This window comes from Hyperolius riggenbachi, chromosome 3, assembly GCF_040937935.1.
Source record: "Hyperolius riggenbachi isolate aHypRig1 chromosome 3, aHypRig1.pri, whole genome shotgun sequence".
In the NCBI taxonomy this organism is placed as follows: Eukaryota; Metazoa; Chordata; class Amphibia; order Anura; family Hyperoliidae; genus Hyperolius; species Hyperolius riggenbachi.
The window spans coordinates 363870826-363886094 of NC_090648.1; the positions used below are offsets into that span (position 1 = coordinate 363870826).

A 15269-nucleotide genomic window follows, 5' to 3' on the forward strand; every position below is an offset into this window, starting at 1 on the left:
GGCAATGGAAGGCATCTATATAGTGCTTGGCAATACTAGAAACAGAGATACCGCTCTTTAGTGAATAATGGAAGAAAGTGACCAAGTACACAAACCCAACATGCAGTTGGACTAAAGCTTGTAACATCCTTGGGTAAACTGACAGAGCAGTGTCTAGGGCAGGCATGGAAAAACTTGGCCCTCCAGCTGTTAAGGAACTACAAGTCCCACAATGCATTTGCCTTTATCTAAGACTCCTGCAATGCATTGTGGGACTTGTAGTTCCTTAACAGCTGGAGGGCCAAGTTTGCCCGTGCCTGGTCTAAGGGCAGCACACTTGGCATCAAAGCAGAACTATAGTAAACAGAAAGTGTACAGGTAATTTAATGGCCAGAATGAATGATGCAAATGCTAATTGTGTCTGCCTATCAGTTTTGCCAGAAAGGTCAAAGGAAAACTATTTAGAAGCACAGTTTGGGACAAAGTATTTGGTTCATTGGTATACAGGAGATCTGACAAAAGTGGTGGTGGTTATGGCAGACAGGTGTTCATCTGTCTTGCTTGCTCAGTGCTGTGAGGTTTCTGACTGCTGTACAGAATGACATTTAGGGATGTAAAAGCTTCTATAGCCTGTCAAGAGTTAGACCAGATGGAAACCCTAAAATACCCACAGCCATTTTAACTTTTTTTTGAACAATGCAGACACCTTGCATTCGATTTGAAAATAGTATTAAGTTGTTCACTTTTGCTGCTTGGGAGTCATGTATAACAAGCCCGGCCCCCACCCTGATTACATAGCAGCACAGTACTGTCCCTTTACAGTGATAGTTCCATTATTTGACTTGTTTGGGACAAAAGACTAAAGTTCCTCTTCCATCTCTAATACAGCTAAATGTTACCCAAAGACAACAATTTTTAGTAAGTGCATGTGAAGGACTATGTGCTAGTATCCAAAGAAAGAGCTCATTCCCCCCCCCCCCCCCCCCCAAATAAACTTCATGACTAGAAAGTGGACTCTGGCCTTATATGAAACAGTGAGCCATGAATTATGTAGAACCAGCCCACCCACAGCTTCAATGAAAATGCATATACATTATTAACAGTCAGAACCACAAACAAAACAAAAACCCCCAACAATTTGAAAATTTTGTATAGCTCATTCCGCATAGAACTGATAGAGGCTTGTGTTAAATCATCCAGTAACAATTAACATTTCTCCAGGACTCATTTTGCCCCTTAGATTCCATATCAGCTCTGCTGCTATAGTCTATGTTCACTTGCCATTAAGGTAACCACACATCACAATCTGGTTGCACAATAATCCAATTAACACATTTCTATGTAAAAAAAACAAACCAATCTATTCATTTTCTTATTTGGTCTACAAAATCAAAATCTTGTTCAGAAAGGATGACAAATCTCTGTTCCAGTTGGATTTCAATGCCTGAAAGCATTAAAAAAAGTCAGCTGAGCCAACCATTATCGAAAGGCGAATTGATGCAAACCGGATGAATTGAGTAGCCAGCATTGTAGTTTTTTTAAACATTCTATGTTAAAGCAGAACTAATATAGTCTTAACAGCTTTTAGGATTCATATAATAAAATCATAGCATGTTACAGAAACCCCCTTAAGTGGGGCAACATAATAAATACGTTCAAGGTTGTATATTGATCAGCTTTATAAGCTTGCCCTTATCTTGGCTACAGCAAAGTGCCTCCTCCAGTAGGAATCAACGATGTCACACAGCTATCTGAGCACCAATGGGATTGTTGCAGCCCCCTTTCGCAAGCACTTCAATTTGTATATTTTTCAGTCTGTAATTAAATTAGGTCTCTGTAACAAGGTTAACAGGAGTTTAATTTTACATGTTTGTGGTGCAGCCAGTCTATTTCTTCTTCTCCTCCTCCTCAGAGAAAAGAAGGGGTATTCAAAAGATGTACAATGTGTGAGTTCAGATACACTAGGCATTAAGAAGGGCAGCGGGGGGAGATGTGGAAGAACAGAACTTTACACAACTGGATGAGGATTAGGCCTTCTGATGTGAATGCAACTTTATTATTTTTGTTTTTTACTGATTAAGTGCAAATGTTAAACTCCAAACAAAAAAACCTTTTTCGCTTTATATAGTCTTCTAATGGGTTAGGACCCTAGTGTTTACTGCCTTCACCCCCAATAGGAAGAATTTTCTTCACATCTCTAGCCTTAATATAAACCCTTGTGGTCGTGCGACATTGGATAACAGTTTAAACTCTTTCCAACTTGACAAGTGTTTTATTTGTTGAGGTCTGCATTGGAGAAGCATACCCATTCTGACTAGACAGGAGTGTATGCAAATTCTCTCAGATGAGGGTGCAACTGGCCATATGGACTGCTAAGAGCTCCTAAAAATATTCCACACCATTCAAAACAAGTTTTTGGGAGTTTGGTTGTAACGACTGGTTAATCTAAAATTAAAATGTGGAAGGAAGAATTACACTCTATGGCAAAGGCCATCATAAATGACTGGGGGAGGGGAGTTGATCCCTGCTGGAGTCCTGTAGTCATACAAGCAGCCATTGGATGATTTAAAACACCAGTGTCCATTCACTGCTTTAACAAAAAAAAAAATAAATGCAGCTCTGGGTGGACTGACTATGTTTAACTACACAGGACTGTCGTTTTTTTGATAGAACAAGATTGACCTCTCAGAAGACATATCTGAAATCAATGTGCAGAAACTAGGCCATGGCCACCAAGGCTCATTGTGTGGCACTAAATAATATACATCTCCTACGTCATTTAACTCAATCTTGTAATGACACCATGGGAAAAACAAAATCTAATCTATATACAGGAACTGGATTTTTCAGTTTTTAATGTACTTGTAAACAAACGAAAATAGTTCAAAATAAAAACAAAGATATCCCAGATCATGTTTACAGTGATTACATTTCCTAAGCCACTTAAACAAGCTTTTAAATTTTAAGGATGTTAAGATTTGTTTTTAAAGATTTGTGACAAAAAATGCTGCAGTTTGTACATGTTATTCTTCGATGTCCTAATCTCTAGGATTGCTAAGTGTTTTCAGATCTGTGACTAAGGAGTTCTTTTTGTTTAAAAACAGAAAAAAAAAATTGCTCAGTTATATCATCTGCTTAAAATTGCAATCTTTGGTTAAATTAGGGACGTCTATTGCTTTCAGATTATCAGGAACTGGTAGCCTGTTGTGGATGTCTAATGGGTGACATCCAAAGTGCCGTCTAGGAGGAAACGCTCTGCCAATAGGTCCTAATAACCTAAAGCCATGTGGTCACCTTAACAACCATACAAAGTGACAAACATTTGGAAACAAGGAAAAGGTCTAGTAATGTTACTCATTCACTGCAGGGTTACCTGCATGTGCAACAGGTAGGCCAAACAGTGCATCAGTTAAGAATGTTTTAAGTGTACAACATGATACAACAAAAACAAAAAAGGGGGAGAAAAGTGAAGTAGTAGTTGTATATGTGAAGGAACAGAGAGTTGTGTTTCTTTTAGACAAGGGCCGTCACAATTGTCTTTAGGAAACCACTTCATGTTGCTCTTCTGAAGCAGCAGGAGTTGAAAGCTGTGTAAGGTTCAAGAGATTAACCATAGGAAAACAAAAAAAATTGGCATATGCACAATTTCTTCCACCACTCTTCAACCGCCGGATAACTGATCCACCTGTCCCACTTTCACGGGGAGGAAAAAAATTGCAATAAAAAACTGGACACCATGTTTCACTATTCTTAGTGATATTCACAATTATTAACAGCAGCTACGAGTCGGCACAGCGGACGCCGCAGGTAGCCAGTATAGACTGAAATTAAGTTCCATTTTACACCAAGTAAATGGTCTCCCACAACAACTGGCAAGTGTACATATGAACTAAAAATCTCTAAAGGGAGTGACGGGTCCAGCTCGTGCCAGGATCTGCGATGTTTGCTCCTTTTCTATTCAAAATCCTGTTGGAAAGAGGAACAGAGGCAGCAGTTTTACTTAATTCATATGGGACAAAACAAATCAGAAATGAATATTTGAGCAAGACCAGAACTAAAGATTGGGAGGAGCCAGTGCGTCACAAGTAAATGGACTTTTGCAAAACAGGGAAGGCAAGAAACTACCCTTCAAGTCATTATTAAACATGGTCTGTAGGACAAAGTCTGTAAATTCTAAAAAACACCCCACCACCACTGAAGCCCTACTAAAGGCTTAAAGCAAACTTAGGAGGTTTGCAATGCACCTTAGGGCTCGTTTCCACTGTTGCGACGCGATTTCGCCGGCATTCCGACGCTTGTAAAAACGCATGCGGATGCGTTTCCGCATGCGTTTTTACCCGCGATTTCGCATGGCAGGGTGCCATGCGAAATTAACCATGACACTGCCAGGGCAAAACAACATTGAAAAAGGTCGCGAAATCGCGGGTAAAAACACATGTAACAAACGCATGCGTTTTTACTATTAAACACATTAGCGGCGATTCGCACGGATTCCCGACGCAGGCGAATTCTGTGGGTCCCGTCGTGCAGATTTGGCCCGCCGCCAAATCGCTCCCGCACGCCGCACATGTGGAAACAGCACCGGCCACTTCAGTGTAACAAGCGAATCCGCATCTCGTCGCCGCATGCGGATTCGCTATGGTGGAAACGAGCCCTTACTTGATACTTGCCTCAGGAGAGGAAAGCCTCTGGATCCTAATTAGGTCTCCCCAGTTGTCATCCGCAGCTCCATTCCAGCTCCACCCATCCCGCTCAGGCAGAGATATCCAACCACCATCAGGTCCTTGCTACTGCACATGTGGCTCCCACAGCAGTAACGTAGCCCCAATCCAGCCAGGCTACTTCAAAGAAAGCCAAGTGGGACAGTGTTAATGCGCCTGTGCAAGCTGCTGAGAAGTTCTCTTCCTGGGATCAAAACACTTGAACGGGGCTGCAGAGAAGGACGAGGGAAGCTTCTATAGGATCCAAAGGCTTTCCACTCCAGAGGTCCCTTTCTCACTTTACGGTCACTTTAACATAAGTAGGGCTAGTGATGACCAATTCAGCACTGCCTGGCATGTTTCCTAATCTATCCCCCTTCATTTTCAATAGCAGTGGAAGGATGAGACATTGGAGTTTATCGGTCACCAATGTGCAACTGACCAAGCAACTTTGAGCGGGATATTTCCAGCATGCCGAATACATTGTTCTGATTGATTTTAGATGGAAAATCAATCAAAAGAACTAATGGGCAGCCACATTAAGACACCCATCTTTTGGCAGGATATCAATGCCACAAATGTATAGGCACCTTCTACATACATATAGCACACTACACTTTTTCTTTAATAGCTTAATTTATTGCTTTTTATAGGCATCAGTCACAGATGATTTAAGTTTAGCAGGCCTAACTATTGCCAATGAGGACGTCGTGGGGGGGTTGGTCAAAAGTACTTCCTAAGAATTTTCAGAAAGAAGTTTTAAGAGCTACTAGGCCTGAGACTTAGAGGGGAGTGACATTTACAAAGCAGGATCCCCACCATCTACCAATTAATCTTTGTGGAACTAAATTCTTCAATTAAGTCCAAGTTGATAATCAGTGTAGATACAGCCGTAAGATACAAATTTTACTCTACAGTGTCGCACAAAAGAAAACGAGTTCATCCTAAAGTCAAGGACTATTGCGAAATGTACATGTGGACAGAAACAATATGTACCCCATTTAAACAGATCCAAAACCAAGGAATTACGCTGAGCACATAATCCTCAAATTCTCTGGGAGAACTCTAGGGAGATTAGCAGCATGCTTGCAGGAAAAAGAACCTTCATTATTTTTGCATTAATAATAAAAAAGGGCTGTCTGCACCCATACACACACCAGCAAACAAAACATAGTAACTAGAATACTCTGACCAGCAACAGCTGACACTCTCCATATGGTGCAGCTTAGGTGGAGTCACAGCAAATATCTCCTGGAAGGCTGCTTTTTTATTATTAAAAGTAACAATTAACTTAGTCCAACTACATCGCTGTCAAGTCCATTTCAGAATTAGTATTAGCTTCCTCTCCAAGCAATGAATCATGAACTGCTTTGGCAGAACTTCATGCCACAATGACACTGTGTAGTAAATGTCATGGCACACGCTCAGTCACCAAACAAGGCTTTACCAATGTTTGTATGGCCTGTGACTAACTGTAAATGGAGCTCTGCTTCACTGCAAACACTCTGCTTAACAGCCACAACAAAACAAAAACCTGATCTAGTTCATCTAGAAAACACATGCTCCACACTCAAATCTATCTCTCTATCTCTCTATCTATCTATGCCTTGGACTTCAAGTTCCCTATAGTCCTTTAGGTCACTCGGTCTTCTCTCGGCCCCCTCTGCTGTGCCATTGCCCCCCTCCAAAAGCTCACCAACTAGACTAGTGATGAGCTACAGTGAAAGCATGGCTCTTGATCGGGCTCCCATGGCCAAGAGCACCCTGCGCATGCACAGTTTATGAGACTTTACAAACTGGGCATGCACCGAATGCTCCCGGCCACAGGAGCTCAATCAAGTAGGCACTTGGTCTGAGCAGCGCATGCACAAAAAAAAAAAAAAAAAAAACTTGACTAGTTTAGTCACCAAGCTTTAGGAGAGGCAGAGCAGCACAACAGTGGAAAGTGGGAGAAATCCAAGCTACCTGAAGAGTTTCAGTGGCTGGAATAAGCCTCATGTAAGTAAAACTCCAATCCCCCCCAAGGGTTTGCTTTAATACACATACCTTTTACACCTTCCCGACTGCGTAACGCTGATAGGAGACAGGAAGGTGGCAGCCCCAGGACCGCCTAATGGCATCAAGAGCAGTGGGGGGAGATTAGCGGGGATCGCACCCAGCATTGCTTTACTTTCAGAGCTCAACTACGTTAACGGCCTGCTAGCCCACGATTGTGGCTAGCTGGCTGATAGAAGAAAGAAAATTGGCTTTTTACTGTTTACAGCGCTGCAATCTACGCCCATAATGTGATCCCCTCTCATAGGCTAATGTCTGAGTGGTGATCACTGATAGGATCTCGGGGGGGGGGGGGGTGTAAAAAAAAACACACAAAAAAACCATATACATATATACACACATGTCAACCACATACAAGGCTTCCTTCTAAATAGCCGCAAAGGATACCAGAAGGGAAAAGACAAAAGGGGGGGGGGGGGGGGGGGGGTATGAGGCAGACCTGTATGGCGACCTGTCTGATTGCCCGAAAAAACACCAAGTTTTTGAGCAAGCACCATTCACTATACGATAAAATATGGATAAATAACCAAGAGTGTGCAGAAAGGAACTGATATATCATATACACAAAACAAGAACAAGTAGTTCCCTAAAAAACCGCACCACTCAATATATCAGAAATACAATTAATCTTTATTCAGTACAAAAATCAATAAAAACACTAAAGACAATACATAGTGGGGCACTCCATAATATTAATCAATGAAGATTTATACATAAAACCACAATGCCTGTTAACTATCCCATAAATAGTATATAGAGTAAATATGAGGTAGTAATCAATTGATCCACAGATAAGGTGTCAGCTGCACTATTCAATGCAAAAAATGTGTACTATAGAATTGGCATCTATATATGACATACCAATATAGATATTGATAGGATATTGGCATGTCATATATAGATGCCAATTCTATAGTATTCACTTGGGAACAGTCCTTTCTTCCTTTTGATAGGGACTTCTGTCCCCGTTTTCTTATTCTGTTACTTTTTATTTCAGTGCGTCCTCTACATACCCGGCAACTACATTTCCCAGACTCCCTTAGGACAGTCACAGGAAATGGGGCGGCGTCCAGTGGTGCGGCTTCCGGTTGTGCGCGGCTGCGCACACTCTATAGAGGAAAAGGGCTTCCCCTGTCACCGCCCACATAGGTCCTTTGGTAAATAAATGGCCGGCCGAAAACATAGGTCCTTATGCCCAGACGAAGCTGCGCATTGGAGGCAGCGAATCGCGACGGCGTTTGCGGGGCACACTTTTCTCTTGTCTGATTCTCATCCTCTTGGTAAGCTGCAGCCTCATATCTTTGCCCTTACTGTTCTTTCACACACTTGTTTGTCTTCATTATTGCAGTCTTGCACGCTGGTTCTCTCACCTTTTCTATGGGTGGTTTTTTGTACTTTACCATCCCTTATGATATTATGCACAGTATATTGTATATTGTTTACACTCATTTTTTGCATTGAATAGTGCGGCTGACACCTTATCTGTGCATCAATTGATTACTACCTCATATTTACTCAATATACTATTTATGGGATTGTTAACAGGCATCGTGGTTTTATGTATAAACCTTCATTATTGATTATTATTATTATGGAGTGCCCCACTATGTATTTTTAGTGTTTTTATTGATTTTTGTACTGAATAAAGATTAATTATATTTCTGATATATTGATTGAGTGGTGCGTTTTTTTAGGGAACTACTTGTTCTTGTTCTGTCCTGATTGCCCACCGCTCCCACCATTCTCCTTTGCCTGCTAAATGCCCCCTGGCAACCTCTCCCAGGGCATTAGCGCACAGCTCCATGCTGTAGGAGAGAGCATATGACTTAATCATGATGTCATGCGCATCTGGGCACGGTCATGCGCTGTAGGACGTGCACAGTAGGGCCAGCACCTGCACAGTGATGCCCAACTGTGGTGACCCAGAAGAGTTTGCCAGGAGGCATTTAGCAGGCATGGGGGGGGGGGGGGGGGGGGGGGGGGGGAGGACAGAGAAGAAAGGGGAAGCAGTCGGCAACCAGGACAGCTCACCGCACATGCCTGCCCCCCACCTCCCGGTTACTCATCTTTTCTGCTCTGGTATCCTTTAACACCTGTGCAACACTCATCTTAAAAACAACGTGGCAGTAAGAAGGTTCTTCCTGCTGCTTTAACCTTGGTGGTAAACAGTGCCTGACTGCTTAGAATGCAGACTTATCCCTTAAGCACAGAATTTGACAAGTTCACTTTCTTTTAACCTGAACCAAGCTTTTCTTCACAAAACCACAAGGTTTTCAATAAGAAAAAAAGGAGTTTGGAAATTAATTCTTAGCGGTAAAGGTCAGCAGTGAGTAAGTCTACAGAATGAAAGTAAATTCACATGCAGATGATCCATATCTAGAGGCAAAGGTCTTCTGGAAATTATGAATCACCTCTGACTACAAGAACTGGCTTACAGTTTATGAGGCTGGCTTGTTCTAAAACAAATACTACAAGGCAATTTACAGATCCCATGTGAATCCTGGTTGTTTTGTCCCTGAATAATTCCAGTCCCTGGTCAGATATCCATACCCTCCCTGTGCCTGGACAGCGGCACTCCAGTTCACCGGTTGTGCGGCAGACCTGTAGACAGCAACATGTTTAATAAAATTGGAGAAGCTTATGGTGTTCCATGGTTTGGAATTTACCAAAACACAGCTCTGATGGGCATATATGAAAAGTTCATGTCTTGCTCAGTAAATATACATTTTTAAACATGTTTAAGCAACAATAAAAAAAATTAAATAAAAAATAGAAAGTGACCAATTACTGGTCAATGAAAGCCACCAAATGGTTAACATGGAATATTGTGACAGAAGATCATATTAATAGAGATATTGGAAGAAGAAAAAAAACACATACCCCAGGTGCAGTCAACGCCCCCCCCTCCCCCACAACAAAATTATAAAACAAAAATGGACACTACGCCATAAGAGGCTCATCAGTCCCAAGGGTGACAACACAGCATGATGAGGTCATGGTGTCCAGTTACAGTACATTTGAGCCATGAGCGAAATGCTCAAATAAGGAATAATATCCATAGACCAGTTATCCTATCTGCAGGAGCAGAGGATAGCTGTCATTGAGCTCTACAGCTTCTGCACCACCTGTTTTTTTTCTTAGTGCTACACCAGGTAAATGTTACCTTTAAAAACAGCAAAGGCGTGAAACATTTCAGACTGTCACAATTTTCCAGTTATTTTTATACAAAAGACCAATCACCATATTTTGTCCAGTGTAATGACAAAAGGGGCATGAACTAGGCAGCAGCTCCCTTTTGCATCACAAGGACGGAGGGTAGGGGAAAGAGCTGCAGCTTACAGCAAGAAGGAAGCTTAAACTCCCAATAACCCTTTAAGTGTTAGGTCCAGGAATGTGAACCAAGCAGCTTTCACATTCACACCACCAAAAACTGGTTTCCGCAATTAGAAAAGGGAGTTAATGTATGAAAGAGGTGCAGTTAAGATGACCCACAATCCCAGAAGATGAGAGATTGCCATAAATAAATTGATACACAAATAAGGTAATCTGAATTTAAAGTTAGTAGTCAAATTTTCCAAGGACGTCTTTTTTTTTTTTTTTTTTTTTTTTTCTTTTTTTCCTTCAATGAGCCAAATTGGTTTTGTAACACCTCCTCGATCTAACACTCTCTCAATTATAAATATTTCAATTGTGTCTGGTTTTTCCCTGACAATTTACTTGAATTCCCTGCAACGTCTCTTGGTTCTTGGCTACTAACCTTTCATGTTACTCTTGGATTTGTCAGTTTGCTTGCCTGTGGGGGTTTGGGCTTGCTGGCCCTGCCCACTGGAGGAAGCCGCTTGCTGAGCTGCCTTCTGCTTGAGCATTGTCCAGTCAAATGTGTAGTCATACTGATGGTTCAAGGTTCTGGAAGAACAAACAGTTTGCAATCAGTTAAGAAAGAAAAGGCACCTCCAAGTCTGATTTTGTAATGATATGAAACTGCACCTAAAGTGGGAGATAATCAAAAAGGCACATAAAAATGTGAAAAAACTAAAAGTCCAACAACTTCTCTGTGACACCACGGCTTGCATTTGAGCCCAGGGTGTCACAAGAGAAAGAAGAGAGATATAAAGCTGGGAGACTTTCAAACACTTCACTATATGACCAGTTATCAATGTTTTCTCTATGTAAGAGATACTGTTAGGAAATTTCTAACCAGTGAAGTCAATGCCAGCAGAAAAAAAAACAAAAACAAAAAAAAACACAACACATTAAGTCTTCTTTCTAAACAAAAAAAGGTGAAAAAAAGTTGAAATAAGAAAACAAAAGCCATCTGGGGTGGAGTGGTTTTATTTCCACCATTTAGAAACTAAGAAGGTTCAAGCCCAAGAAAATGTGCTGCTACTGAACTAGACAATCCAGTTATCAGCCACAGCTGGACATAGTGAAAATGTATGCAAATCTTAAGCGTACACGCACTACTTCCGCCGACTGGTACCTCAGACCCTCCCGCTGGGCGGACATTCAGCCGACAGTAGTGTCAGACCCTCCCGCTCAGCGGATCGTTTAGAAACAGCCTTATCAGTCTGCCGACAGCGCGTACACACGCCACTTTCGGCTGAACGTCCGCCCAGCCGGAGGGTCTGACGGACCAGCCGTTGGCGGAAGTAGTGCCTGTGTACGCACCTTAAGTTACCCAGGTAAATTTAAACCAAGTTTTTCAATAGCAACAAACGTTTGCTATCCCTGATTACTTAGGTATAGCATTACCACACATTTTTTTGCCGCTTCCTTTTTATATATATGGATAAATTAAAATGATAAAGTACCAACCTGAAGAGAATTCGGAAGAGCTGCCTCAGATACATATAATCGGGTGCCTCTTCGAAACGCAGTCCACGACAGTAATTAAGGTACATTGCGAATTCTGCAGGAAATCCCTATACAAACAGGAGAGGGATAGAAAGGTTTTTGCTGAACATGCAGGATAGGTCGCTTTACAAAACTGGTATTGACAGTTTATGCACTTTAAAAAAAATTGCTTACCTTACACAAAACTTCGACAGGGGTGGACATTTTCTTTTCACTGATCTTTTCATACTTTTGTTTCTTGGTTGCTGCCTGTCAAAGGAGACATACAAGCATCAAACACCGTTCTGGTAAACAAGAGAAGTATGAAGTAAAACAGGGACCCAACATGCAACACTACATAGTTTTACATTATACAGCAGTTCAAACTTTACACTTTAAGTGCTGATTAGAAATGTAAAATATATAGGTTGGCAAGGCTTCTGCCCCTTTGACCACGTTTTGTACCAAACCCTAGGTGCCAGTATGTCAGGGTAACCAGCCTGCTACTGGTCTTGCAAAATGCAGCTTATCAAAGGGGTGAGGCTATAACCCTAGTCTCAGCACGCGGCTTCTCCCTGATATCTCTCAACTGGAGTATGAACCACTGGCTGGTGTATGATAACTATCTTATTTGTTTGACTAAACAGCTGCATCAGTTACATTGGAAGCAAGGATGAGGAGAAGAGTAGCAAATTCAGTTTTGCTTGTGGTAAAACTTAAAATTCTGGTAGGCATGAGCAGGCTGTGACACAGTTTTAACACCCCAAATCTTGCAGATGCACTGCATGCGGATCTTCATCTTCCAGACATCTACTTTCACGGCCAGAAGTTCAGCCATGAAGAAAATGGAGGTGTTGGGAAGATGAAGAGCTGCAAAATAAAGGTTTTGGCATCATACTAAAAACTGTAACCATTGCCAATATTTGCTGCAACCAAGCAGCGAGTAACTGAACACTGTCAAAATAATTTCAAATTTTACAAAAAAAATGTAAGCTTGAGAGGGGGGGGGGGGGGGGGGGGGGTGTAATTAAAACCAGTTTACTATAAGAACATATCATACCAAAAAATAAAGACCTATGAATATCTTCTAGATGCACTGTTTTTTAGATAATTCAGACATCCACTTTGCATTTAGATATACCAGTATTTTTAAGTGCATTGCAAAGTTTTGAGGATTGCATATCTTTGTAATATACCAAAAGCACCTAGAAGATTGCATCCTATAGCTCCATTCCCCATTGATATAAAGCCCCATCTACACGATAAGATTCTTTGTGCGATTCAATTAAGATTCTATTTATGATCTGATTAAATCTGACATGTCCGATCGGGATTTGATTCAATTCGATTTGCCATTGTTTTACAATGGCGAATCGAATCCAGATCAGACACGTCGGATTTAATCAGATCGTAAATAGAAATCGTACAAAGAATCGTATCGTGTAGATTGGGCTTAACAGTGCAAGTCTGCTACAGAGAGAGCTGTCTAGACTACTCCTTGCTCACCTTGATGGGATTGCGGGAGAAGCAACTAGCCAGTCATTCCCTGTCACACATTACCTGAACCTGCTTGTCTCCTCCGTAATTGAAAGATTTTTTTTTGTTGATACTATTAAATATTAGTATAGCTTCACGATAATCTGTGCTGTTAGATTCTTTGGACATCAGTTCAGTGTGGTGTGTTGTACAGATGCGCCACTAGTTTAGTTGCTGTGGAAGAGGAGGGAAGGGGAGAGGAACGATAGCACAGCAGATAATGGTGCGGCTTATGACAAGTAGGGTTAGGAGGAAAAGGCCTCAGTCGGGTCACTAAAATTCTGCTATACTGGACCTTTAGTGAACTTTGGGAACACCTGAACATAACTTATATTCTTGGCTGAAACAGTCCTAAGTGACTGCCTTGGCCGAGTTATCTAATGTTTTGTCAGCACCATGCTTTCTAGAAGAATCTCTGGGTGACATGATTTTTCCATAGAGAAGTTCTCTGAATAGCTTCAAAAACAGCATAATCCCACATTTACCTTTACTAACCATGAAAGACCCAGGGGTGAGCTAAGGCTTTAATATAATATGTATACAGATGTTGCTTCCCTGATCAATTATGACACTTGCCCATCACAGATGTCTGCATACCATGTACGGCAGCTCTAGCGTCTTTCAGTATGACGACCTCCTCATGCCTCTCCCTACAAACACTCAACTACTGACCATTTCTGTTTGCAGCCCATAGTTGCTAATCACTTGTTCATGTCTGAGCCCAGAAAACAGGAACTGCACTGAAAGGAACAGGAAGTCTAGCACAGAGCATTTATCCGATCAGAACTCAATCAGAAGTAAATGCTTCGTACAAGAATGCATACATGGCAGTATACAGACTGCAGAGAATAAGTGCTTGTATACAGGCAGTCAGGAGGTCCACAGATTAGGCCTGAACGATTTTAGGAAAAGATTGAATCGCACGATTTCTGTCAAATTGCGATTTCGATTCAATTCACGATTTTCTTAAAATAAAGCTTTTGTACTAAATTCACAATGCACACCATGTACTTCGGCCAGTTATCAAGCCTGAAACACACCGTTTTAGGATTAATCAGTCTGCTCACTCAGCTCCTTTATCAAATGCACAGTGTCCAGCAGGCCAGCACACAACAGCTTTGCAGATCAGTGAGATCACCATGCTGTTTGCCTCAATCAGAATTCTGCTGTGCAAAGGAGGCGGAGCTGTGATAATTCCATTTCCCATTTACAAGCCTAAAGATTTGATTACTGGCCATACTTTTTTTTGAGTTACAGGCCCAGCTGGAGTGAGTGTGAGTGCTGATGACAGGTGCACTAGAGGGAAAATAAGTGAGACCCTGCGGGCCGAGTCTGCCGTCCGCCCAGCCGATTACGCGCTGGGACTCTGGGAGCACTGTTGGAGGCAGAGGGAAATGAGCGAGAGCCTGCAGGTGGAGTCTGTCGCGCGGCGCCTGCCCACCTCATGACACGCTAGGTGGAGTCTGTTGCGCGGCGCCTGCCCACCTCATGACACGCTAGGTGGAGTCTGTTGCGCGGCGCCTGCCCACCTCATGGCACGCTAGGCAGAGTAGGAGGGCAAGAGAGCCGATGACGTAGGAGGAGGAAGCGGCGCACAGCGGGAGAAAGCACAGAGTGATTAGCCACCGCTGGGAAAAAGAGCCGTTGAGCCTCTGCTACTTGACCATAGAGTGGCAAATTGGAATGCATAGCGGGAGGGCGCGGGATATCGGAAAAATCGCTGCTCTGACGATCACGGAATCGTCGTTTCCGTGATCGCGATTTCGATGCAAAAATGATAAATCGTTCAGGCCTACCACAGATCTTAGGGGATTACAACTTGTAATTTATTGAAATTGCATTATTGATCAGAGAACAGTTTGATGCTCATTAAATGCATATTGTAATGTCACATCCGTAAGATACCAGCACAATGTCTCTTAAATCAGTAGCAGTAAAAGCTCTACAGCCTATAGCACTGGATAGTCTCATGCCCTGTAGATACAAACGAAACCCATGTAAAGTACACCCAACTGAACTAAGATAACTTTAAACAGTAAAGCATGGTGCATGACATACCTTCAACCCTTGCCAAGGAAGGCTAGTTCTGTTGAAATACATTAGCACATATCCTAGAGACTCCATGTCATCACGACGACTGGGAAAAAGGAAATAGAGTATGAACAG

At 42.1% G+C, this 15269-nt stretch overlaps 1 protein-coding gene across 4 annotated transcripts in view; it reads right to left on the bottom strand.

Moving 5' to 3' along the window:
- Positions 1 to 2817: 2817 nt before the first annotated feature.
- Positions 2818 to 15269, bottom strand: part of CSNK1A1 (casein kinase 1 alpha 1) — a 72881-nt gene continuing 60429 nt past the window's right edge. For 2 of the 4 annotated variants that reach the window (XM_068277129.1, XM_068277132.1), the window contains 5 exons: positions 15162 to 15240; positions 11763 to 11837; positions 11550 to 11656; positions 10492 to 10640; positions 2818 to 3945 (listed from right to left, as the gene is read on the bottom strand). In XM_068277129.1, the coding sequence (XP_068133230.1) occupies positions 3938 to 3945; positions 10492 to 10640; positions 11550 to 11656; positions 11763 to 11837; positions 15162 to 15240 (418 nt within the window). In that variant the 3' untranslated portion in view covers positions 2818 to 3937. Of the gene's footprint in view, positions 3946 to 10486; positions 10641 to 11549; positions 11657 to 11762; positions 11838 to 15161; positions 15241 to 15269 lie in introns of those variants that run through there. The other 2 variants (XM_068277131.1, XM_068277130.1) reach the window with 2 other exon arrangements.